The sequence below is a fragment of the Panthera onca genome, chromosome B4 (genome assembly GCF_046562875.1).
Source record: "Panthera onca isolate mPanOnc1 chromosome B4, mPanOnc1 haplotype 2, whole genome shotgun sequence".
Taxonomy (NCBI): domain Eukaryota; kingdom Metazoa; phylum Chordata; class Mammalia; order Carnivora; family Felidae; genus Panthera; species Panthera onca.
This window is the reverse complement of record NC_138345.1, coordinates 116,711,810-116,737,328: the sequence shown is the minus strand read 5'-3', so window position 1 is coordinate 116,737,328 and position 25,519 is coordinate 116,711,810. Positions and strand designations below refer to the sequence as shown.

At 39.5% G+C, this 25,519-nt stretch overlaps 1 protein-coding gene across 1 annotated transcript in view; it reads left to right on the top strand.

Annotated features, from left to right (window-relative positions):
* Positions 1-19,956, top strand: part of LTA4H (leukotriene A4 hydrolase) — a 34,505-nt gene extending 14,549 nt beyond the window's left edge. The window contains exons 7-19 of the mRNA XM_060656705.2: positions 1,807-1,879; positions 2,152-2,292; positions 3,074-3,097; positions 3,784-3,854; positions 4,530-4,641; positions 5,191-5,335; positions 6,318-6,421; positions 6,776-6,846; positions 8,957-9,011; positions 15,808-15,903; positions 17,844-17,926; positions 18,850-18,954; positions 19,671-19,956. Coding sequence (XP_060512688.1) covers positions 1,807-1,879; positions 2,152-2,292; positions 3,074-3,097; positions 3,784-3,854; positions 4,530-4,641; positions 5,191-5,335; positions 6,318-6,421; positions 6,776-6,846; positions 8,957-9,011; positions 15,808-15,903; positions 17,844-17,926; positions 18,850-18,954; positions 19,671-19,788 — 1,198 coding nt within the window. The 3' untranslated portion in view covers positions 19,789-19,956. The remainder of the gene's footprint in view (positions 1-1,806; positions 1,880-2,151; positions 2,293-3,073; positions 3,098-3,783; positions 3,855-4,529; positions 4,642-5,190; positions 5,336-6,317; positions 6,422-6,775; positions 6,847-8,956; positions 9,012-15,807; positions 15,904-17,843; positions 17,927-18,849; positions 18,955-19,670) is intronic.
* Positions 19,957-25,519: the final 5,563 nt, after the last annotated feature.

Genomic DNA, 25,519 nt, shown 5'->3' with positions numbered 1-25,519 from the left:
AACTAATAGCTCATTTGTGCATTTCTCAAGATACCAAGCTGACAGCTCTGGAAAAATCAAATCTAATTATAAAATGTAAATAGCAACTAATTTTAAATTAAAGTCTTTACCAGTTGCCCTTCAGATTTTCCAAGTATTATAGAATGAGCATGCTCTTACCTTTTTTTTTTTTTTAATTTTTTAATGTTCATTTATTTTTGAGAGAGACAGAGACAGAGATAGAGCATGAGCAGGGGAAGGGCAGAGAGAGAGAAAGACACAGAATCCAAAGCAGGCTCCAGGCTCTGAGCTGTCAGCACAGAGCCCGACGCGGGGCTCAAACTCACGGACCACGAGATCATGACCTGAGCCAAAGTCGGACGCTCAACTGACTGAGCCACCCCGGTGCCCCCCACTTTTTTTAAAATGTGACTACTAGGCAATCTAAAATTAAATAGGCAGCTTATAGTTGTGGCTCCCTTTAAATGTATTAGACAATGCAAGTTACATTTCTACTCAGTGTGGTCTAGAAACCAATAGCTTTGGCATCACCTGGGAGTTGGTTAGAAATGCAAATTCTTGGGCCCTATCCAGACCTACTAAATCAAAGTTTGCAGATGAACAAGCTTCCCAGATCATCAGTAGGCACATTATGCAAGTTTGAGAAGCAACAACCTAGAATCCACTGCCTCTCTGGGACGGGACACCTAGGCAAAAATCTTGTTGTTCGGGGTTTGGTGCTACATAAAATTTTTAAGATGAAATGTAGATAAAAAAAATATTTTTGAGTTCTAGCCCTATATAAGTGATATATGTAGTTCCATTTGTTTCTTCCTTTTTAAAAAAAAAATTTTTTTTAATGTTTATTTTTTGAGAGAGAGAGAGACAGAGACAGAGGTACAGAGTGAATGGGGGAGGGGCAGAGAGAGAGGGAGACACAGAATCCGAAACAAGCTCCAGTTCCGAGCTGTCAACACAGAGCCTGACGTGGGGCTTGAACTCATGGACCATGAAATCGTGACCTGAGCCGAAGTCAGAAGCTTAACTGACCGAGTCACCCAGGTGTCCTTCTTTTTTTTTAAATTGTGGTTTAAAAAACCCCACAAAATTTACTATCTTAATCATTTTTACATGTACAGCTCAGTAATCAGTAGTGTTCAGTATATCCACATTATTGTGAAACAGATTTTCAAAACTGTTTGATTTTGCAAAACTGAGACTCTATACCCTTTAGAAAACAACTCCCATTTCTAAATCCCTCCACACCCTGGTAACCACCATGCTACTCTGTTTCTATGAATTTGACTACTTTAGATACCTCATGAGTGGAATCCTAGAGTATTCATTCTTTTGTAACTGGCTTGTTTTATTAGGCATAATGTCCTCAAGTTTCAGTCATGTTGCAGCATGTGACATGATTTCCTTGTTTTTCTACTTGTTTCTTCTTATATGAGTGTTCAACCTGTAAATGCATAACAAAGTTTACATCTGCCCCTGTTCTGGAATAACCTCTTACTGAGCCATGATTGGGTTTCTATAGCTGTGAGATTGTGGGAGGAAACTAGGTCCCCAAAGTTCTTACCAGAGCCAATCAAGGCACTTTATGTCTCAGTTTTCATTTGGCTTAGCCTGTGCCTCCTTCTAGAGCTGCATATACAACAGCAGGTTTGTATCTCAGAGAAGCCATTTAACCTCACCTCCTCCCCATAAGCACATGGTAAATCACACTAGTACTGCAAGGATTTGTGTATAGTACTTCAGCTCTTTCCTAGAACCAGGGAGGTAAGTTGTCTTGAATTTCACTTATTAAGCTTTTTAATTTTGCAGGAAGATTGGCCCAAGAACACTGGTTTGGTCTGAGAAAGAGCAAGTGGAAAAGTCTGCTTATGAATTTTCTGAGGTTGGTCATCTAGTTCCCCTTTTTAATAATCGTGATAGACAGTAGATTTAAGGTTTTAAGGATGAAATGTTATGGTGTTAAGTGATGTAGTAAGAGAATCAAATACACCTTATTTTATGTGAATTTGTAGTTGCTACATTTTTTGTGCCAATATCATTTAAAATGAGCATCATTAACTCATAACCTTCATAGAAAGCAATATACACATTTAAGAAATCCATCATTGTGATGAATGACTAAGACATACAAATATATATGCATTAATTTTCCAGACTGAATCTATGCTTAAAATTGCAGAAGATCTGGGAGGACCGTATGTTTGGGGGCAGTATGACCTGTTAGTCCTGCCACCATCCTTCCCTTACGGTGGCATGGAAAATCCTTGCCTCACTTTTGTAACTCCTACTCTGCTGGTAAGTATAAATATTTCTTCCTTTGAAACCGAGTTCTCCCCAAACATAAAGCTAGACACGAAGAGCCTTAGACTCCTAATAATATGTTTTTTAAAAACATATTTTCTCTTATTTATGTAACTCCTCTTCCTTCCTGATTTTATTGCTTATTATGGTTATTTTCATCTTATTTTTCAAAAGAAAATAATTTGTCCCTTAGGGAGAAAAGAATATTATGTCCAAGGTGTGCGGGGACGTTGGGGGAGGGAAGGCTGTATAACAATAATCTGTTGATGAATGATGCAGCCAGACAGAGAAACTAGACCATTTACACTTGGTGTAGAGGTACTGGTACAACAAAATAAACAAAAGCTTACTTGACCATGCATAGGGAAGGATTGGACCTACAGTGTATAGCTATAGCTCATATGCCTTTGTAAGCTGCTCTAAATCACTACAGATTTTTCTTAAATACACTGTGGGCAATAAGGAGAGAATAAGGTACATGAGGGAAATTAGGGCAGATATCAAAAATGGAAGTAGGAGACATGTTTCCCGAAAGTTAATCACAGATAAGTATACTGGCCTTCCTGGTCCTGGAAAAATTCCTGAGATGAGGGAGAGAAAGCATGACGCTATTTTTTTAGTCCTGCACTTTTTGTTTAATTTTCTCCGTACATACCCTTTGGAGTGCCATAGTAGAAATACAGTGGACTACTGATACCACAATACATCCTGATGCAGGCGGCCTTCTAAATATAGTCTGTAATTTGAATACTAAGATAACTTTCTTCTTTTTTAGGCAGGAGACAAGTCACTCTCCAATGTAAGTTAAAATTTGTTATCAGGGTCTTACCCTCAAGAACTATTAAGTCAACTGATTTTTCTAAAATACCCATTGTATTGTTACATTGAAGATATGGCTATAAAAGATAATTTGGGGGTTGTTGTTACATTAACAGTTAGATTTAATAGATTTCATAACTTTATGGTCTGATCTTCATACGTTTATGAAATACGTCTTAATGGAGTGATATCTCCACTTAATATTTTCTAAATAGTTTTTTGTTTCTAATTTATTATTATTTTTTTAACGTTTATTCATTTTTGAGAGACGGAGATAGTGCGCAAGCAGGGGAGGGGCAGAGAGAGAGAGAGGGAGACACAGAATCCAAAGCAGGCTCCGGGCTCTGAGCTGTCAGTACAGAGCCTGCCATGGGGCTTGAACCCATGAGCTGTGAGATCATGACCTGAGCCAAAGTTGGACGCTTAACCGACTGAGCCACCCAAGCATCCCTGTTTCTAATTTTTTAAACTGTACTTTTGTCCTTGGCCAAAGTATGATTCATATGCTGAACTAACTCCCTGAATATCTCAGCTGATGCTAAAAAAAAAAAAAAAAAATTGAACATGGAATTAAAAGACCTAGAGTGTCTACTGGAGTTTAGATTAAAGTGATCCATTTCACTCCTAACCCCTTCCACTATTTACTATGAATCATTTCCATTTTAGGTTATTGCACATGAAATATCTCATAGTTGGACAGGAAATCTAGTGACCAACAAAACTTGGGACCACTTTTGGTAAGATTTTTTTATTATTTCTTTTTTTTTTTTTTTTTTTTTTAATTTAGAGAGAGAAAGATGCGGTGGGGGTGGGGGGCAGAGAAAGAGGGAGCGAGAATCCCAAGCAGACTCCATACTGTCAGCGCAGAGCCTGACATGAGGCTCCAACTCACGAACTGTGAGGTCGTGACCTAAGCCGAAACCAAGAGTCAGATGCTTAACCGACTGAGTCACTCAGGCACCCCTATTATTTCTTTATTGGTCCTTGTTATTAATTTCTTCCCTTACTTCCTGGCCCTCTGAATTGTTTTGTGGAAACATCTTGTTCTTTGTTATCATCTCTTTGATAGACAGTTAAAAAAAAAATTCTGCAACACTTGTCACAATGTTAGGGAGAGTGGAGTATTCAGCTTAAGCTTGTTATTTAATTCCTGGTATGGTCATATTTTAATACACACGTGAAACAAGAACCAAGGCTTAATTTTCCCCTAGGCTATCTGCTGGGCTGGGCTTCCCATTGTTCTGAATGGAATGCAGAATAGCCACTCAGGCAATCTGCTTTGACTGTAGTGTTTGTGCTTTACAATGCTTTACTCCGGAAAAGCCAAAAGGAAATTTTTGTTCATTAAAATGCTCTTTCCTTTCGACTGTGTCACTGTTTTTATTTTATTTACAACAAAAAAATTTTTTCAGGTTAAACGAAGGACATACTGTGTACTTGGAACGCCACATTTGTGGACGACTGTTTGGTGAAAAGTTCAGACATTTTCATGCTCTGGGAGGATGGGGAGAACTACAGAATTCAGTAAGTGAGTCATGATGTGAAAAGCATTCATCCAAGGTTGTACAGGCATTCAAGTATAGTTTGTAAACTAACTTTACTAGGGAGCAACAAGAAAGCCATTTTTACAGGTGTGGAAAATCAAGCAGATCTGGTATAATATTCCATTGATACATGCTAATCATTATGCTGTGTAAGGTCATGTTCATGACCAGTAGGACCTCATTGGGTCTTTACAATTAATGTAGTCAGTTACTTAGTTTGAATTTTATTTGGTATATTTATGTCATTTTTCAGTGCTCCCTCCTAAAGGTTGAATTTGCTGACCAGGAATTGAAACATCTTTCTAGTTTTTTATAAGAATAAAACCCACTATTGGGCAGGAAATGTTATGGAACATGACACAAGTAGCCATTCCATTAATAGACTTCCAGAAATTTATGCTAACATACCCTACAACTTCTAGTCTCTCAGTTTAAGTTCTAGACTGTCCTACTAAAGTTATGCCTCTGGGCTTGCGTGGTGGTAACCAGTCTTCATATTTGAACATTCATCGAATTCTGTGTCTTGCAGATAAAGACGTTTGGAGATACACATCCTTACACCAAACTTGTGGTTGATCTGACGAATGTGGACCCTGATGTAGCATATTCTTCAGTTCCCTATGAGAAGGGCTTTGCTTTACTCTTTTACCTTGAACAACTTCTTGGGGGCCCAGGCAAGTAGTTGGCACTTTCTGATTTTTTTTTTTTTTTGAGAGCAATTAAATTTTATTTAAAATTAAATAAAATTGTGGTGCTTGTCTTTAAAGAAAACACATCAGTATTTTAAAAATTATGAAAATAGTATGTACTTATTGAAAAAAAATTATGTGGTACAGAAGTTTGTAAGAGTAACAAGTGAGAGTCCCTCAGCCCCTTTCCACTCCCTAGCTAACCACTGTTAGACATCCTTCCATGTCAGAACATACAAATCTGTCTTAATGTTCTTTAATGCCACCATACTCGTTCATTATACAAATGTGCTGAGTTTATGTAACCTTCCCCTATCAGTGGGTGTTGAGGTATTCTCCTTTGCTCATGGACTTTGAAGGCCCTTCTTCACCCATACGCATTCTGCCAGTCCCAAATTATTCTTCTCCTTTCGGGTCACGCCGAGGCCATTGCTTTTAGAATTTGTGTTGTGGGTTCTTTCTATGTTTCTTTCTCTTTTTTTAATATTTATTTATTTTTGAGAGAGAGAGAGAGAGAGAGCGCACGCGCATGAGAGCATGAGCAGGGGAGGGGCAGAGAGAGAGGGAGAGACAGACTCTGAAGCAGGGTCTAGGCTCCAACCCCATGCGGGGCTCAAACTCACAAACTGTGAGATCATGACCTGAGCTGAGGTCAGACACTTAACCGACTGAGCCACCCAGGTGCCCCCTATGTTTCTTCATTGTATCTTCCTCTTAATTGTAATTAGGATTTCTCTTCTCCCTTCCACTAAATTACATTTATTTTTCAAGGCCCAGCTTAAGTCCTACCTCCTTTTTTGAACATTCTTTCACCACTGGAGCCCTTACTGGTTTTGCTATTCTCTGAAAATTCTCTGTTCTCTATGGTTAATAGTACTACACTAAGGACCCCCCAAAATATTAAATAGTTACCTTTCCATTAATCAACTTCTCTTTTTCTCTTTTCTTTTTATTTTTTAACTCTTAGAGGTTTTCCTAGGATTTCTAAAAGCTTATGTTGAGAAGTTTTCCTATAAGAGCATAACCACTGATGACTGGAAGGATTTCCTGTATTCCCACTTTAAAGATAAGGTTGGCTTTTAAAAACTTTCTTATTTTTCATGCCCAATATATCTTCATCTAATGGCTATTTGATAGGCTGATTTGAATTACTTAATAGTAGTACTGGTCTAGAATTTAAGATTCAACCTTTCATTGTATTTTTTCCTATTTAAAATGTGATCTCAACAACATGAACTAATGTGTATATATTTCAGAGAGATCTGCAATAGCATGTTTCAGAAATGCATTATAATTTTCTTATTTTAGTTATGTCAGTATAGACAAAATTACAGATTTGAGGACCTATAAGTCTGTTTTAGATTCTTTTTGTTTCCAATGGAAAAGCCTATTCTGTAGCAAACTGGGTGCCCTTCCTGTTCGCAGGTTGATATTCTCAATCAAGTTGATTGGAATGCCTGGCTGTACTCTCCTGGAATGCCTCCTGTAAAACCCAAGTCAGTACTTACCTGTTAATGCTTTCCTTCTCATTCTCCTAAATCCTCAAGCTCCTCCAAGATACCGGGGAGGGTTTTATGACTTCCTTAAGCTGTAACTAGTTAGCGAGTAGACTTCATAGGTGTTTGAACCTTAACCCTGAGGTCAAAAGAATCATTTCCGTGATATAAATCAATGAATTGCAAGTAATTATGGAATGCCTCCTTTTAGCTGAAGGTTGGTGATACAGAGAAGAGTGCGATATTTCCCTTTCCTTCAAAACCTTTGTAATGAGAAATAACTTGTATAAGTATTATGTTGATCGTTACAACAGTGTTATAAGTTGTCATCCCATTTCCAGAGAAGACACATTAGGCTTAGCTAGGTAAAATGTCTTCCCTAAGTTTGCACAGTAGGTAGTAAGAGTTGAGATTCAAACCCTGGCAGTCTTTACTCCCCAGTATACTGTTGTTGTTCTTGTTGTTTGTTGTTTTCTAAGTTTGTTTATTTAGGGAGAGAGTGCACATGAGTGGGGGAGGAACAGAGAAAATCCTGACCCAGGGCTCGAGCCCACAAACCGTGAGACCATGACCTGAGCCAAAGTCAGACACTGAGCCATCCAGGTGCCACTCCGGGATGCTGCCTTTTAAACTAAATACCCTCCTGAGGTCAGAGACCTGAACTGAGGTTGTTCACTACTATTAGCCCTTCCCGCCACATGGCGTAGTCTTGACCCGGGTAATTACAGTCTCAGCTCAAGAACCACTTGCTCAAAGGAACATTCCTTGACCTCTGTGACCAGGTCAAGTCCCCGTATAGGGTTTTCTGGTGCCGTGTATGGCCTCTTCATTGTTGTTACCACAGTATTCGTTTTAAATTGGTTTGTGTGATTACCAAAGTCTTTCTCCTTCCCTACACAGAAGCACCATGCAAGCAAGGCTCATGTCTGGTTTTGCTCACTACTGTTCTTAGGACCTTGCCATAAGTAAGGGTTGCTTCTCCTCCTGCCATAAGTAAGGGCTAATTCTTACAAGGTTCTTTTTGTGACACAGAGAAGGAAGTTTCAGGGCACAAGAAAGAGATAAGCAGAGGTTTTGTACTGCCCTTTTGTTCCTTAGAAATCAGTGCTAAGAAATATTCTAGCTGAAGGTGATTTACTGCCTGAGCAGTTTACTGCCTCTGATCCCCTTTGGTTTTGGGGACAAACAAGAGGCTTTCCCTGCAGTCCACACCCTGACTACTTTATGGAGATTGACTGGCAGCTGCTTCAAAGGAGTTCCCTGCTTTAACCCATTTGTAATCTCCCCTAGGGCACAAACTCTCTTTGAGCAGGTTCAATGGTAACTTCTAATCAAAACTTATTTAATTTAGACCCTCAGGGGCAAGTTCCCTACTGTTCTCTCTTGGAAACATTTCACAGCAAGCAAGCATGATTTATGGACAAATAGGGATATTTTGCAAGAATTTTGCACACATTTTACAGTCTCTTCCATCGTTGCAAAACGTGTGGTTTATCTTCTAAGTTGAGAACTCACAAATTTTAATGCAGTTTGCTTTGCTTTACAATCAGAGTTTATTTCCACTTTCTTCTGAGAAGAAATAAAATCATCACATTGTTTTGGAGTCTCCCAAGGGTCTCCTGGGACACCGTTATTTCCCCGGTGTCTAGAACAGTGCCTGTCACGTAGGCACTCGCAGATTTGTGGGATGATTAGATAGCTGGAACAACAGAATGTAAAATCCACGAAAGCAGCATGTTGTCACATTGTCATGAACACCTAGAACTGTGCCTGCCATACAGCAAACACTAGATCTGCCCAACTGAGTCCCAGTTCCTTCAGCACACGCTACGGAAGCATCTGTCTTTGCGGAGATGTTGGGGTGTTCTCTCTGAAGGATAGTCAGGTGCTTCACTAATTTGGTATCCACGTGGATTTCCAGGTTCTTAGATGATGCCAGAATATTTAAGTCAGGTAGAAGATTTCCTGTTTCCATCACTCTGGTGTTCCTGATCTTTATTTAAAAAGAACTTTGAAAGTTAAGTGCGTTCTGTAGTTTCAACGTTGCATTTATGGAAAAGCATGTACATCTTTATGAAATTTAATCTCCAGTATTTTTTCATCTTTGCAGCTATGATATGACTCTGACAAATGCTTGCATTGCCTTAAGTCAGCGGTGGATGGCGGTGAGTACTGATGTGTGATTTTTGGCTCCTTGTTGAAATGTACAAATATGTCTCTACTCCTCAGGGACTTTACTTATAAACTCATGTATTTGGAAAGGTTATTCATAAATCAAGTCTGGGGGTGCCTGGCTGGCTCAGTCAGTGGAGTATGTGACCCTTGATCTCGGGGTTGTGAGTTTGAGCCCCAAGTTGGGTGGAGAGATTGCTTACATAAATCAAATCTTAAACAACAACAGAAAATAAGTCAAGTTTGTCCCAAGTGATACCAGCCCTCAATGTGTAAAGTTAAGTTTGGGGTGGGGGGGGAGCAAATAGATGTTTGGTACTAGTTCTCATTTTTCTTGCTCCTTTTTCAAGTCTTAAAAAAGGTATGCAAAAATATTTGCATTTTCTCTGTCTTCTTTTCCTCATAAATCACTTGTAAGATACTGTTTCAAATATAGCGCTTACCCATACCAGGTAGGTCTAAACTGGTCTCAGGTGAGTGCTAATGCCAGCTGTTAGGGAAGAACCGAGGCACGTTTGCTCTGTCGATCGGTGTTGTTCACATCTATGAAGCCTCCTAAAGAAGAGCCTCTCTGTGTATATACTGAAACATAACCCTTAGAGAAACCTGAGTGAAGATGTACCCTGGACAGCGCTTTAATGAAAAATATCAGAAAATGTAGGAGCAATCCTTGTAGGGGAAGAAAAGTACTTTTCCCTCTGCCCTCTGAGTTCTTAGCTGAGAGTCCTGTAATAAAACGCAGATTACCAAGAGAAAAACAAATTTATTAACATGTATATCTCATGCATACATGGGAGAGGCCCATGGAAAAATGACTAGCTCAGATGTGCCTCATTCAGGACTAAACACCATTTCAGTGGGGAAAATAAATGATTTTTAGGAAAGATAAATGGGCCCTCAGGAGAACAGATGGAAGGTATGACAGTGTGTGACAAAGTTTGTCTGGCTGTGGTGTCAACTTTTAGTTTCCTTTTCTGTGATAGGAGTCAGTCTTGCCTGATTGATGAAACAGTTGAGCTCCTTTTGGAAGGTCTGTCTTTAGGCAGATGAGCATAGTGCAGAGAAAACCTCTCCTTGCCCTTCCTATTTTTCAAGAGCCTACAACTGAAATAATCAATATACTAAAGTGGCATATTTGGGAGTAGTGTGTTTTGCTACCCTTCATCCTGTTATCTGCAACAGATTTAGATGTTGCCTTTTGACACTTGTTTCTAAAGTTTAGTTATAAGTAACTGATGCTAAGCAGTAAGTGATGAGCAGCATGAAAAAGATACAGGGGCACCTGGGTGGCTCAGTCGGGTAAGCCTCTGACTGCTGATTTTGGCTCGTGTCATGATCCCAGGGTTGTGGGATGGAGCCCTGTGTCAGGCTCCACTGAGCCGGAGCCTGCTTAAGATTCTTTCTTTCTCTGTGTCCCTGTCCCCCCCCACCAACCGCTTGCGTATGCACAGAAACAAATGAAGTCACAAGAGGTCACCAGAAAGAGCCAGTACCTCCACCTGGGGTGGGGGACAGTGGATTGGGGTTAGCTGCAGCATGGAGGACAGCTTTGTCCAGAAGAGGGTATTTCAGCTAGGACTGGATATGGTTTGGGCATAGATGAGGTAGAGGAGGACATTCTGGGTGGAAGGGACAAAGTCCAAACAAAGTTTTTTTTTAAGCAGCAACAAAACGTGGAACCTACGCAGATAGGTGAGTTCTGCCTGGTTAGAGCTTAGAGCCTATTCATCTGGTTCATCTCCCAGCCCTCCTCTTCCCTTCTGACATGGGGCCATAGCCACAATGACTTCCGTTAAGTTCCATTGGGTTTCATTAAGATAGTGTTTTTCCATTCCTTCCTGCCTTCTATAATGCTGCCCTCTCTGCTTCCTCCCACCCCTCACTCTCTCCTCATCCCAGGCTAAGTAAGGCTTTCCTTCTTTTTCTCCCATAGGATCCTAAACAGCCTTATCACACCATTTCTGTCTTTGTGTGTGTGTGTGTGTGTGTGTGTGTGTGTGTGTGTGCGTGCGCGCGTGCACACGTGTGTGCTATCATTAAAGTACTCTTATCAGATTGGAATGACTCAGTTAGCCAGTTCAGTGAGCCAGTTAATTGAAAAAATTGGCTAAAGCATGGTGTCATAAAAACTAATCATAAGGAAGACATTTTATTTTAAAACATAAATTACTCAGATTTTTACTATGGGGCCAAAGCTGTGTATCAACTGCATAAACTAAATTCATGATGCACCTGTAACTTCCAATTTTAGTTTCTTTTATTTTTTATCTATTTATTTTTTAAATGTTTATTTATTTTTGAGAGAGACACAGTGGGAGCAGGAGAGGGGCAGAGAGAGAGGGAGACATAGAATCCGAAGCAGGCTCTGAGCTGTCAGCCCACAGCCTGACGCAGGGCTTGAACTCACAAACTGTGAGACCATGATCTTAGCCGAAGTGAGACACTTACCCAACTCAGCCGCCCAGGTGCCCCAATTTTGGTTTCTTTTAAAGTGGGAATAGAATTTAAATACACTTGCAAAGCAATTGGTAGCTCCTTCTAGATTTTTCTGTTGTTATTCCCATCTGTTTGCAAAGATCTTATCTACAAATTCTGTAGCAACATTTTTTGTACAGCACTTTTTAAGTTAAAGTTGACTTAGTTTGTCCAGAGCAATAAACTTAATATTTATAGAGACTTCTTCTTTTTTTTTTGGCACTCCTCTTTCATCAGTATACCTATTATTTAACAGGATTTCCTGCTTACAACTACAATTGACATAAACACATTTGGAAACAAGTTTATGTAGTTAACACATAAATCAACAGGTGGGAGAAGAAAAGCACAGGTTTTGAAGGGGTGGCCCACCCACTCAGAGCAAAGGGCGCACCCTGGACACGAGTCCACACATTTTACAGAGAGGGTAGAAAGTATCGGTTAATCCAATGAGTGGTTTTAGTGGAGCTCATTTTTTTGTTGTTGTTTTTGAGAGAGAGAGAGAGAGAGAGAGAGAGCATGAGCAGAGGAGGTGCAGAGAGAGGGAGGGACTGAAGATCTGAAGCGGGCTCTGGGCTGACAGCAGTGAGCCTAATGTGGGGCTCGAACTCACGAACGACAAGATCACAACCTGAGCCAGAGTCAAATGCTCAACCAACTGAGCCACCCAACTGCCCCAGTGAAGCTCATTTTTAAAAAGCTTTTACTGTAAATGTATTTTCTTACAGTATTGCTTTTATCTGTTTCTTTCACCAGGCGATAAGCTCCTTGAGAGCAGAAATTGTTTTTATTCATCTCTATATCCCCAGTGCCATCCCCATTTATCCACTGTTGGATAAATACATGAATTAGTAGAGGGAAAACAAGGTTGGAAAGATGTATTAGTTTCCTATTATAGAGAATCTTGATGGTCAAACTAAGGAATGTAAAACAATCTGTAAACAGCAGTGGATCCTTAAAGGTTTTTGAATAGCAAATGAAATGATCAGAGTTGCTTATTAGGACCATTAATCAAGCTGTGTAATATATAGGATCAATTAATATGGAAAAGTGAGAGTTAGTAAGAAAGCCAGCTAGTAGGTCAGATAAGATGGTAGTTCAGACCAAAAGGCTTGTGGGGTTTGAACTGGAACAGTGCAGGAGGAAATAAAAGATTTGAAACGTTTTTGAGGTTTAATTTTAAATAGCTGGTTAAGATCTTGAAAACATTAAATGTGGAGAATAAGAAAGAGGAATAGAAAGTTCCAGGTTTTGAGGGAACCCTCTTAGAGCCAGAAGAAGGAAGAAAAACAAATCAGAAGTAAGGCGAATCAGAACAATGGAACAAGAAACCAAGGGAAGGGGCACCTGGGTGGCTCAGGCAGCTAAGCGACCAACTCTTGAGTTCAGCCTGGGTCATGATCTCACAATTGTGAGATAGAGCCCTGCATGGGGCCCAGGGCTGATGGTGTGGAGCCTGCTTGGGATCCTCTCTGTCCCTTTCTCTCCTCCAACCCCTCTTGTGTGCATGCACACACATACACACTCTCTCAAATAAATAAATAAACAAATAAACTTAAACCAAGGGAAAAGATACTGTAATTTAAAATAAAATATAAACATCTTTCTGAAGATTCTGGTAACATCATGACCAAGTTAGAACATTACTAACCCTTTAGATCTAGTTCACGATTTTTTTGAGGGGGTAGAAAGTGTCTAGGCAGCTCCTTACCCAGCAGGGTAGTTGTGCACATATGTACGTCCACTGTCAATACTTTGCCTGGAATACTTCCTGCGTTCAGTGTTGTAACAAAAAGGACCAGAGGTGTTGAGTTATGATTGGAAAAGTGGTTTAATCATGTATGCTAAATAATTTAGAAAGGTCTAATTATTCCTATGCAGGGAGGGAAATCTGGTGGCACATCTTGCCACAGATGATGCTTTAGTTCTTCTGTCTGTGTCTTAAATTTATGTTTTGTGTAGTTCACAAACATGGCCTGGAGAAAAGTATGAGGGATCCATGCTTGGATGGATCTTTGACAGCAATGTGATATATTAAGACCTCTGGGTTTTGTTTTGTTTTTAATGTTTATTTATTTTTTGAGAGAGAGAAAGAGAAACAGAAAGAGGGAGACACAGAATCCAAAGCAGACGCCAGACTCTGAGCTGTCAGCACAGAGCCCAACGCGGGGCTTGAACTCACAGACTACAAGATCATGACCTGAGATGAAGTTGGTCACTTAACCAACTGAGCCACCCAGGCACCCAGGACCTCTGTGTTCATTTGAAAAATGTATGCCAGCCCACCTACTAAAACTGCTCCTGCTCTTGATTTCTGCTTAGATATTCCTTTAGGCTCAGCAGCCAACACGGATGATTATAAGTAGTTCACTATCAATAGGAGTGGGTCGTGTCAGAGACAGACTGAGGACATTGTAATCACTAGTTCTCCCTTTGCCTTGTTTTATTGTTCAATTGTTTTTCTTAAATATTAAAAAAAAATGCAAAAGAAAAAATGTGTATCACCTATCGGAAGGTATAAAAAGGTGTACCCACCACTAACATAAGAAAGAAAACCTCAGTGGTACTTTTGGAGCAACACTCCCCATCTCATTCCCCTCTCTATCCACGTTGCCTTCCCAGCAAGGTAACCATTACCTTGAATTTTGGTTTATCATTCCATTGCTTTTAATGTTTTTACCACTTACGACATAACCTTAATAAATATTTTAAATTTTCATGTTTTTGAGCAGAGCATGAGATCTGTAAGTTTTGATAACCAAAGTGAGGTTCCAAAGAGAGATAGTAAAGGGGGTTCTGAACAGGGAGGAAGATGTAAAATAATGTTTCTTTACAAGGATATATTTATGCATTAAATTTCCTGGAAGGATATACGAGGAACTATTCATATTGGTCACTGGGGAGTAGGACCTAGAGACGTGGCAAAAACAAAGGAATTTTTCATTCAGTCCTATCTGATTTTTTTAAACATTGCATATGTTTCTTTTAAAGTTAAAAGAAACCCTAGTTTATGTGGAAGATAGTATGGAGGTTCCTCAAAAAGTTAAAAATAGAAATACCCTATGATCCAGTAATCACACTACTGGGTATTTACCCAATAAATACAAAAACACTAATTCTAAGGGATACATGTACCCCTGTGTTTATAGCAGCATTAATTTACAATAGCCAAATTATGGAAGCAGCCCAAGTGTTCATCAATAGATTAATGGATAAAGATGATGTGCACGTACACACACACACACACACACACACACACACACACACACAGAGGAATATTATTCAGCCATAAAAAAGAAAGAAATCTTTCCATTTGCATTGACATGGATGGAGCTAGAGAGTATAATGCTAGGTAAAATCTGTTAGAGAAAGACAAATACCATATGCTTTCACTCAATGTGGAATGCAAGAAACAAAACAAATGGGCAAAGGAAAAAAGACAGAAACAAACCAAGAAACAGACTCTTAACTATACAGAACAAACTGATGGTTACCAGAGGGGAGGTGGATAGGAGGATGGGTTAAATAGGTGATGGGGACTAAGGAGTCCATTTGTCATGATGAGCGCTGGGTAATAACGTGGAATTGTTGAATCTCTATATTGTGTACCTGAAACTAATATAACAGTGTAGGTTAACTATACTAGAATTAAAATAAAATAATAATAATAATAATAATAATAATAATAATAAAGAAACCCTAGTTGAAAGGAATTCAAAACTACTTAAAGATTTTTTAAACAATTACTTTGATAATCTTCATTTAATATCTCTTAATCATATCTTCAAAGATTTTTGGCAGTGAATCCTAAATTAAAAAGTACAGACTCATTTTTCTTTTTCTTAGATGATTTCCAAGATTAAGTGGGGAAAACAGAATGTGTGGGGTTGGAGGGAAACATCGGTTTGTGGCCTTACCAATTAATTAGTGTAATATTTAAAAGAATATGCAATTTGATCCTTTACCCAAATTTTACAATTAGCCTGTAAATTAGTTGACATGCTGTTTGTAATATTTCTTTACTTTGACAATCTGTACATCTTGAATGGTACAAAGGATGTAAAAATTTTTTTCCTATTAATAGTCTAATTTCTCTTAAGTAATATAAATTTTAGGAGTCATGTTAGCTCTTTAAGTTAAAGTAACATCATCTCAAAATTATGAAAGTAGCCAAGGCTTAAATTTATTTTTTACCATCTTGTACATCCTTATATTTCTGTCTTTTTCTTAATTTTTATTTTTATGTTAGGTGAACCAATAAATATTATTAACTTGTACATTTTATACAAAATAACCAGGAAACATTTTTTTTAGGCCAAAGAAGATGATTTAAATTCATTCACCGCAGCAGACCTGAAGGACCTCTCTAGTCATCAGCTGAACGAATTCTTAGCACAGATGCTCCAGAAAGTAAGTACTAGCTCAAAACATGAGACATTACAATGGACATAATAAAAGCACAGCATTTAGGTCAAACCCAACTTGGAAAAAAATGTTAATGTGAAAACCAATGGGAAAAAAAATTTATAAAATTCATTTGTTTCTTTAAAGACATTTGTTGAATGCTTATTATGTTTAGTGTTATTATAAATATGAAAATATTCAAGAAAGAAAGAAACCATATCCACAAAAGCTTATAATCTAGTAGGAAAGGTCACACATACAAAATTTGGCAATTAAAGGAGACATATTTTAGGTATCATTTGAGAAAAACTTAGTCAGTAAAGAAGGACTCCCTTCTAAATGGCATCATCAAGGAAAGGTTTTGTGGGAGTGGAGCTAGCTTTGAGGAGAGCAGCATCATAATGCAGAGGTGGAAATTCAAGTCCGAGGGAGTAGCAAGCCACCGTGTTGCAGAAGTTAATGAAGATCATTCTAGAAAGCCTGGTATAGGATGTGATGAATCTTGAATGCTAAGCTAAGAATCAGATTTTGTAGGTAGGAAGGGATCTAACATTTTTAACAGGAAAGGATGGATTATAAAACAAGTCTGCTGGTGGATCAACATGAGGAACACGGGTGGTGGAGTCATCTGGGAGACAGTACCAGGGGGCACTGGTAGGAAAGGAGGGGGCAGGGGTGAAGGGTGAAAGGCATGGGTTTGTGCCTGGCTGGATTTGGCGGTTAACAGGAATGAGTCCAAGCAGATCTTAAGGTTGCAAACCAAGGTAATAAAAAGAATATGTAAAACAGAAAGAGGAGGCTGCATTTTGAGAGGGAGGGAATGACTGGGTCTTGGCTTTCACATTAAAATGCTCTGTTGGGCCTGAGGACCTTGAGAGGGATAAAGAAGACTGGACGGAGTTTCCTAAGGAATCAACACAAAGGGAGGAATGGATTTTAGGCAACAGGGGCTTGGTGAGAATCAATTTTTTAGGGCATAAAGTTGCCATTTTTCATAAATGTCTTTAGCGCTGCCTTGGGGCCAGGGAAAGGGAGGAACTGACGAGACGTTTCCAGAAAAGGCATGGCAAAAATGGGGGAAGATTGGGGGTCCAGGAGGGGACCTTAACCAGTGGACCTACCAGGGCGGACTTGGAGGTTAGCTGAGACCAGTTTGGGAAGGGTCTGGCACTCAGAGCAGAGATGCTTCCGGAGCAAGCATGGGGTGGGTTTTGTAAGATGAGTCGTGGCAGCAGAGGAGAGTCACCACCCACCTAGCAGCACCTCAGCCTCCCTGCTTGTCCAAACTGAACTTGTCTTCCTTCTTTCCTCACCAGACTTGCTCCCCATTTTAGCTTAAGGTTAAGCCAGGCACAGGAGGTTCATGAACTCTTGAAATTGTATAGAGACATTTGTGTTTGTATGGTAAATGTATCTCTTTTTCCTAAGAAAAGGGTCCATATTACTCATCAGGTTCTCAAAGGACCTGTAATAGAGAAGTTTTAAAAGCTATTTTGTAGGCATATAGATCATTTAAAAGGGATTTCAGAGGAAATATGCAAAGATAAAGCTCAGGGTAATCTGTGAGGAAACAAAGAACTGTGGTTTAATACAGAGAATGGGATAAATTTAAGACAGATAAAGTATAAGGAAAAACTTGAGGGACTCTGGAAAGAGTTAGAAAGCTAGATTTTATATATACCAGAAGGTCTGAGGAGAGAAATTCTCATTTAATTCTCTAGGTACCTCACAAATTAAACTATCCCTTCGCTCCTAGTAGAACATCCTTATCCAGAATGAGTTGGCACAAAATTTATTGTAGTGTGCATTTGTTTTCATTTTATCTAACTTATTTCTATATTTGAAAATATTTAGGATTTTAATCTGGCTAAGAATTTCCCCCCAGCTCCTTTCTTCCAAGGAATCCTGTTGAAATGATACGTCATACTTCTTTATTTTGCTCTTAGGCACCTCTTCCATTGGGGCATATAAAGCGAATGCAAGAGGTGTACAAGTTGAATGCCGTTAACAATTCTGAAATACGATTCAGGTACATCATTTTAACTTGTCTCTGTGGAAGAAAGTAGAAACTAGTTTAAAATGTGGAGAAAGGGAAAGCAGAGTCGGAGCCATACATGAGTTTTAAGAAATCCTATGAAATCTTCTGCACTTGTATAAATAATCATAGGAATACTTGCAGTATCTGTAAGATGAGAGTATTAATCTTTTTCTTAGAATTTGTTCTAAGCTTCTCTTGACCTTAAAACAAAAAGGAGAATTAGGAATCCAGAGGTAAATAGTTCTTCCACAACTAGCCAAATTGACTCTGATAAGGGAATAGTTAGAAATCTCTGATTCTGGGGGCGCCTGAGTGGCTCAGTCTGTTGGGCGTCCGACTTCGGCTCGGGTCACGATCTCGCGGTCTGTGAGTTCGAGCCCCCCGTCAGGCTCCGGGCTGATGGCTCAGAGCCTGGAGCCTGTTTCCGATTCTGTGTCTCCCTCTCTCTCTGCCCCTCCCCTGTTCATGCTCTGTCTCTCTCTGTCTCAAAAATAAATAAACGTTAAAAAAAAAATTTTTTTTTTTTTAAAAAGAAATCTCTGATTCTGTTATGTGGCTAATCTTTCTTAATTCTGATTTGTAGTGTGAGTCTTAAACCAAAGTTTAATTTCCTTTAGAAACTGCACAGATAAGGTACATGAACACCAACGTAAGCTAGCCTTTTAAAATGTCTGGTCTTTGTCAAGAACAAACTCCTCTTCCTTCTCTTCTCCAGTTGTTGAATTGTATATAAAAGGATTTGAAAAAAAAGTAGGATTTGAGATTCTCAGAATAAAGACATAATATAAAGAGGTGTGCAGTAGAATTATAATGGGATTACTTATCACTATGAAAGTAATCTTCAGATGTGACTGTATATCCCGCCCCTTCCTCCTCATTTCCTACCCCACGCCCCCTAAAAATCTTCCTTTCAGATGGTTACGGCTCTGCATTCAATCGAAATGGGAGGAAGCAGTTCCTTTGGCTCTAAAAATGGCAACTGAGCAAGGACGAATGAAATTTACGCGGCCCTTATTCAAGTAAGAACCCACTCAAATGGTGCTTTGAATTTAGATCAGGAATGGGGAAGAACAATCTTAAGTTTTTCCTGTTGTTAAAATACTTTGCAAAATTCCGTCTAAAAATAATTTTTAAATTTGTTAAAGATTACAGGTATAATTTTGGAATAGGAATGAACACTTCTAAAATATTTAGAATTTGAGGTAATTGGATTAGCTGTTTTAGAAACATTATATATCAATTACCTATTATGGACCAGATAGGCTTAGACACTGGTGAAAAGGAAGTAAATAGAAAGCAATCTTATGTGCACCAAACGGTCTTTAAAAGCAAGTAGGAGATAATTGGTGGGTAGGCGTGGATAGGCATGGACAAGAGAAAGAGTCTGAAGTTAATTCAAACGCAATAAGAAATGAACAGATAAAGCCAAACCTTTTTGATTCAAATGTCCCAATGAAGTGGAAGAATAGGTTGCTTGACATATAATAAAGCAATGCGCGGTAGAGGGGAAAAGTTGTATCTTGGCTAAAAGCTAGAATTTAAGAATACCTTAATGAAGTTATTTTGACTGTGGGTTTGGCAGGAATTCTGAAAAATATATAACCATGACATAGACAGTCATAATTAATCTTTTCATTAATTTCACAATAATAAAATTATACCTGCCACATAAAACATTACTTGCCAAAGTAATAAGTCATTATCCAACTTTCTTGGTTTTTTCCTGCTCCCACAGAGACCTTGCTGCCTTTGACAAATACCACGATCAAGCCGTCCGTACCTACCAGGAGCACAGAGCTAGCATGCACCCCGTGACGGCCATGCTGGTGGGGAAAGATTTAAAAGTGGATTGAGTACCTACCAATGATGATTTCAGACATTTTTCTTTTTTAAATTGCAGTCACAAAGAAATGGAAAAACTTCAGCTCACATTGTAACTAAAATGTTGTTTTTGTTTTCGGTTTTTATTATCTTGTCAGTGATTTTCATAAATAAAGCTGAGCTACCTTTTTTTTCCTCCCTGCCAGTGGCATGTTCTTTGTAAAATGCATTTTAACAAAGTTTGGTCTTTTAATTTATAAATGTAAAATTTGTAATTACATATTTTCCCCAGCACGATCACAAAAAGTGTCAACATATTATTTACATGACATTTTAAGTTCCTTAATATGAAGCTGCTACACACCAAACATTCAACATGATTAGGGTTTTGCTTTTTAAAGGTTTTATTTTTTTAAGTTTGTTTATTTTGAGGGAGAGCAAGCGCAAATGGGGGAGGGGCAGAGAGAGAAAAAGAAAATCCCAAGCAAGCTCTGCACGCTCAGCACAGAGCCTGATGCAGGGCTTGAACTCACGAACCGTGAGATCATGGCCTGAGCTGAAATCAAGAGTTCGATGCTTAACCTACTGAGCCACCCTAGCACCCCAGGTTTTGCTTTTTAAATAACATGAACACTCAGTTGGATTTGCTCCCCTACCTGCCCAGTGAACATAGTATAAATGCCCTTTCCAAACTGTATAAACTCTATAGGGAGCATTGTTCCCCCCACCCTGCATCCACCTGCTGATCCACTGGACATGTCCTGCTGTCCTGTCTGTCAGGGTCAAATGACCACTCCGAACACCAGTATTTTCCATCAGCCTTTCAGAGTCTCTCCTGTCTGTTCAACCTTACTCCTTTCCTTAGTGGTCACCAAACATTCTTCATCCTTGTAGAGCACAAAGCCCATAGAAAGAACACAATTATAGTATATACTGTACATATGATACACACTGAAAATGATACGACTTGAACCAAATGTAACAAAGCATCCCATGAGTGTAATGTACCCTGGGGCGCCTCAGCACACGGTTTGGGAACCACAGCTGTATTAGTTAGGATTCTTTGTAAGTGACAACGACTCATGACTAGAAGTCAGAAAAGGAAAAGGAGGATTATTTTAAGGATACAGGGCAGGGGCAGGTTGTCAGAACCTGTGGACAAACAGAAGGGCACTGACACCCAGAATTGCCAAGCAAGCAATACTCTTTCTTGTCTCTCATTTCTGCTTCTCTCCTCCAAACTGTAGAGTCTGGCTACCCTCCAGCTTTGCTGTTGTAAAATAGTTCTTGTCACATGGAAAGACTGTCTCAATTTCAAATTCCGAGAGGTGAGACTCTGACCCAGTTTGGGTCCACCCATGGCCAGATAAACTTTAGCAAGAGGAGTGATGTCTCAGAGTATAAATGTGGGTGGAGGTGTATCATTAAATATACAGAAATAATCCTGAGATTCTCCCTACTCTCTCTCTCTAGCAGTTCCCTGCTTCTGGACACATCTACACCGCAGTGATTCTGTTTCTCAAGGCTCTGCTTTAACGTGTCTTCCGTACCAGAAAGTCCATAGGACAGAGTTCAGCTCACATCCCTGGTATATAATCAGCTTCTGAATGATTAGACTTTAGCAAATCTATGGACCCAAATGATGCTTTTGAAGCCTTCTCCTGCCCCGTAAGCTTTCCCACACTCTAAGTTAAGGTCACGTTTCAGTTACCATTGATGAACGAACCTGGAAGGGAATTGGGACAAGGGACACTTCAATTGAAGGGTGGTGGTGAAGGATGAGATGAAGAAGGTAGAGGGCGCTAGAGACAAACATCACAGCTTTACCTGGGCCAGAGCTCAGTGGAGTCCACATTTACACACTTCAGCTAATAAGCATATGTTGAATATATTTGTGCTAGGCTGGATATACACATAATTTCTGGGTGAACAAAGATAATTTCTATACACTGCTAAAGAAGAGATATGCTAAAGCAACCCGGGGAAAGGCCGCTTAACCCATCCAAAGGGTTTAGGAGATGCTTCCTGGGGAAGAGAAGGCCTATACTGAGTCTTCAGGGATAAGAAATATCTAACTTAGCAAAGAAAGTTGGAAATGTGTTCCAGATGGATAAAAAATGACCCAAAGGTCATTGGGAAGTGAAAATAGCTTGACTCTGCTCCATGTTGTCTAGGGCAAGGGTTGAAATCTCCAAATGGCTGGGGGTAACTCAATTCGTTGGGTGGTATCATCCAGATGCTTCCTCCCTCACATGTCTGAAGTCTGACTCAGGATTAGTCACAAGCTGGGCTCAGCTGAGCCTGGCAACTGGAGTGCCCAAGTGGTTTGTGTTTTCTCACCACACAGTGGATGGCTGGACTTCTTGGTAGTCTTCTTTGTAAGTACATCCATCACCAGAGTAGCGCCATGAAGCCAGAGAATGTCCCTTATTTCATTCCCAGCACCTGGCATTTTGCTTGGGATAGAACAGGTATTCAAAAATATTTGTTGGCTGAGTGAATGGAGGAGGGTAGAAGGTTAGGTGTTTCACCTCTAAGGGCCTCAGTTTTCTCAGAGACGTAAAAGGTAAGGTCTTCCTCTGAAAACTAGAGGAGATGGATGTTGAGAAGTGGGTGAATGTTTTAGAAACCTGCTGAGGGGGAGGGGCAAGTAGAATGACAGTGCCATGATGTACATCATCACAGAACTTTCTATAGCAGAGCCTTCCACCAGGGTGAACACAGATAGCAGTTTGTTATGATGACCCAGGGGGTGAATTTAACTCAGGGAAGGCATAGGTTTAGGGTGATAAAGGGATTTCAAAGTGCTGAAGAAAGAGTGGCCCAGGTGAGCAACCAGGACACCAGCTTCCTAGGAAAGAAAATGAGGAAGCTGGTGGGAAATGGAGGAAAGGAGGAGCCAACCAGAGGTCAGGTCCAAGGGCAAAGATGACTAAAGTAAGGGGGGGAGCTGGAAGGCTAAAGGGGCATGGTCAGAAGACAGGGTACTGGAATTTAAGATTTCTTATGTGCATCAAATTCAGATGGTGACAACAAGAACCATATGATCCTCTCAATAGATGCAGAGAAAGCATTTGACAAAATACAACATCTTTTCTTGGTAAAAACCCTCAAGAAAGTAGGGATAGAAAGATCATACCTCAAGATCATAAAAGCCATGTACAAAAGACCCAATGCTAATATCATCCTCAATGGGGAAAAACTGAGAGCTTTCTCCCTAAGGTCAGGAACAAGACAGGGATGTCCACTCTCTCCACTGTTATTCAACATAGTATTGGAAGTCTTGGTCTCAGCAATCAGACAACACAAAGAAATAAAAGGCATCCAAATTGGCCATGAGGAGGTCAAACTTTCACTCTTCGCAGATGACATGATACTGTATATGGAAAACCCAAGAGATTCCACCAAAAAACTGCTAGAATTGATTCATGAATTCAGCAAAGCTGCAGGATATAAAATCAATGCACAGAAATCGGTCGCATTCCTATACACCAACAGTGAAGTGACAGAAAGAGAAATCAAGGAATTGATCCCATTTACAATTGCACCAAAAACCATAAAATACCTAGGAATAAATCTAACTAAAGAGGCGAAAAATCTATACACTGAGAACTATAGAAAGCTTATGAAAGAAATGGAAGAAGACACAAAAAAATGGAAAAAGATTCCATGCTCCTGGATAGGAAGAACAAATATTGTTAAAATGTCAATACTACCCAAAGCAATCTACATATGCAATACAATCCCTATCAAAATAACACCAGCATTCTTCACAGAGCTAGAACAAACAATCCTAAAATTTGTATAGAACCAGAAAAGACCCTGAATAGCCAAAGCAATCTTGAAAAAGAAAACCAAAGCAGGAGGCATCACAATCCAGACTTGAAGCTACACCACAAAGCTGTAATCATCAAGACAGTATGGTACTGGCACAAAAACAGACACCTAGATCAGAGGAACAGAATAGAGAACCCAGAAATGGACCCACAAACGTATGGCCAACTAATCTTTGACAAAGCAGGAAAGAATATCCGATGGAATAAAGACAGTCTCTTCAGCAAGTGGTGCTGGGAAAACTGGACAGCGATATGCAGAAGAATGAACCTGGACCAGTTTCTTACACCATACACAAAAATAAACTCAAAATGGATGAAAGACCTACATGTAAGACGGGAGGCCATCAAAATCCTCAAGGAGAAAGCAGGCAAAAACCTCTCTGATCTTGGCTGCAGCAACTTCTTACTCAACACGTCTCCAGAGGCAAGGGAAACAAAAGCAAAAATGAACTATTGGGACCTCACCAAAATAAAAAGCTTCTGCACAGCAAAGGAAGCAATCAGCAAAACAAAAAGGCAACCGATGGAATGGGAGAAGATATTTGCAAATGACACATCAGATAAAGGGTTAGTATCCAAAATCTATAAAGAACTTATCAAACTCAACACCCAAAAAACAAATAATCCAGGGAAGAAATGGGCAAAAGACATGAATAGACACTTCTCCCAAGAAGACATCCAGATGGCCAGCTGACACAAGAAAAAATGCCCCACATCACTCATCACCAGGGAAATACAAATCAAAACCACAATGAGATACCACCTCACACCTGTCAGAAGGGCTAAAATCAACTCAGGCAACAAGAGATGTTGGTGAGGATGCAGAGAAAGAGGATCTCTTTTGCACTGCTGGTGGGAATGCAAACTGCTTCAGCCACTCTGGAAAACAGTATGGGGGTTCCTCAAAAAATCAAAAATAGAACTACCCTATGACCCAGCAATTGCACTACTAGGTATTTATCCAAGAGATATAGGTATGCTGTTTCGAAGGGGCACATGCACCCCCCATGTTTATAGCAGCACTATCAATAATAGCCAAGGTATGGAAAGAGCCCAATGTCCATAGATCCATCGATGGATGAATGGATAAAGAAGATGTGGTATATACACACACACACACACACACACACACACACACACACACACACAATGGAGTATTACTCAGCGATCAAAAAGAATGAAACCTTGCCATTTGCAACTATGTGGATAGAACTGGAGGGTATTATGCTAACCAAAATTAGTCACTCAGAGAGGGACAAAAATCATATGACTTCACTCATATGAGGATTTTAAGACACAGAACCGTTGAACACAAGGGAAGGGAAGTAAAAATAATATAAAAACAGGGAGGGGGACAAAACATAAGAGACTCTTAAATATGGAGAACAAACAGAGGGTTGCTGGGGGGAGTTGTGGGAGGGGGGATGGGCTAAATGGGTAAGGAGCATTAAGGAATCTACCCCTAAAATCATTGTTGCACTAAATGCTAACTAACTTGGATGTAAATTAAATAAAAAATAAAATAAAATAAAATAAAATAAAATAAAATAAAATAAATTCAGGTGGTGACAAATTGCAGGGATGTGGATGGCTAAAGTGCAAGTTTCAATAACACTCAAGGAGCAGTAGCTCTTTCTTTGTACATTTCCCAGGAAGCTGTGGAGGAAAGAGAGATTTGGGGTGTTGGTGTTTTCCATGAACTACTATGTCTCTATTCCCAGCACAAATCTGTTTTAGTGGAAACAGGCTTCAGGATCTTTCTGTTGCAATAATCAAACCTCTAGAAACTGGCTTATTACTAAAATGCTGCTTAGTTAAAACAGTGCCCACATTTCTTTGATTCCTTTTTCATTCTCTTCGGAATTCCTTAATCCACTGGTAATGAATTAGGTGCAGAGAGCAGTTAACTGTGTTGAAGATGCTTAAT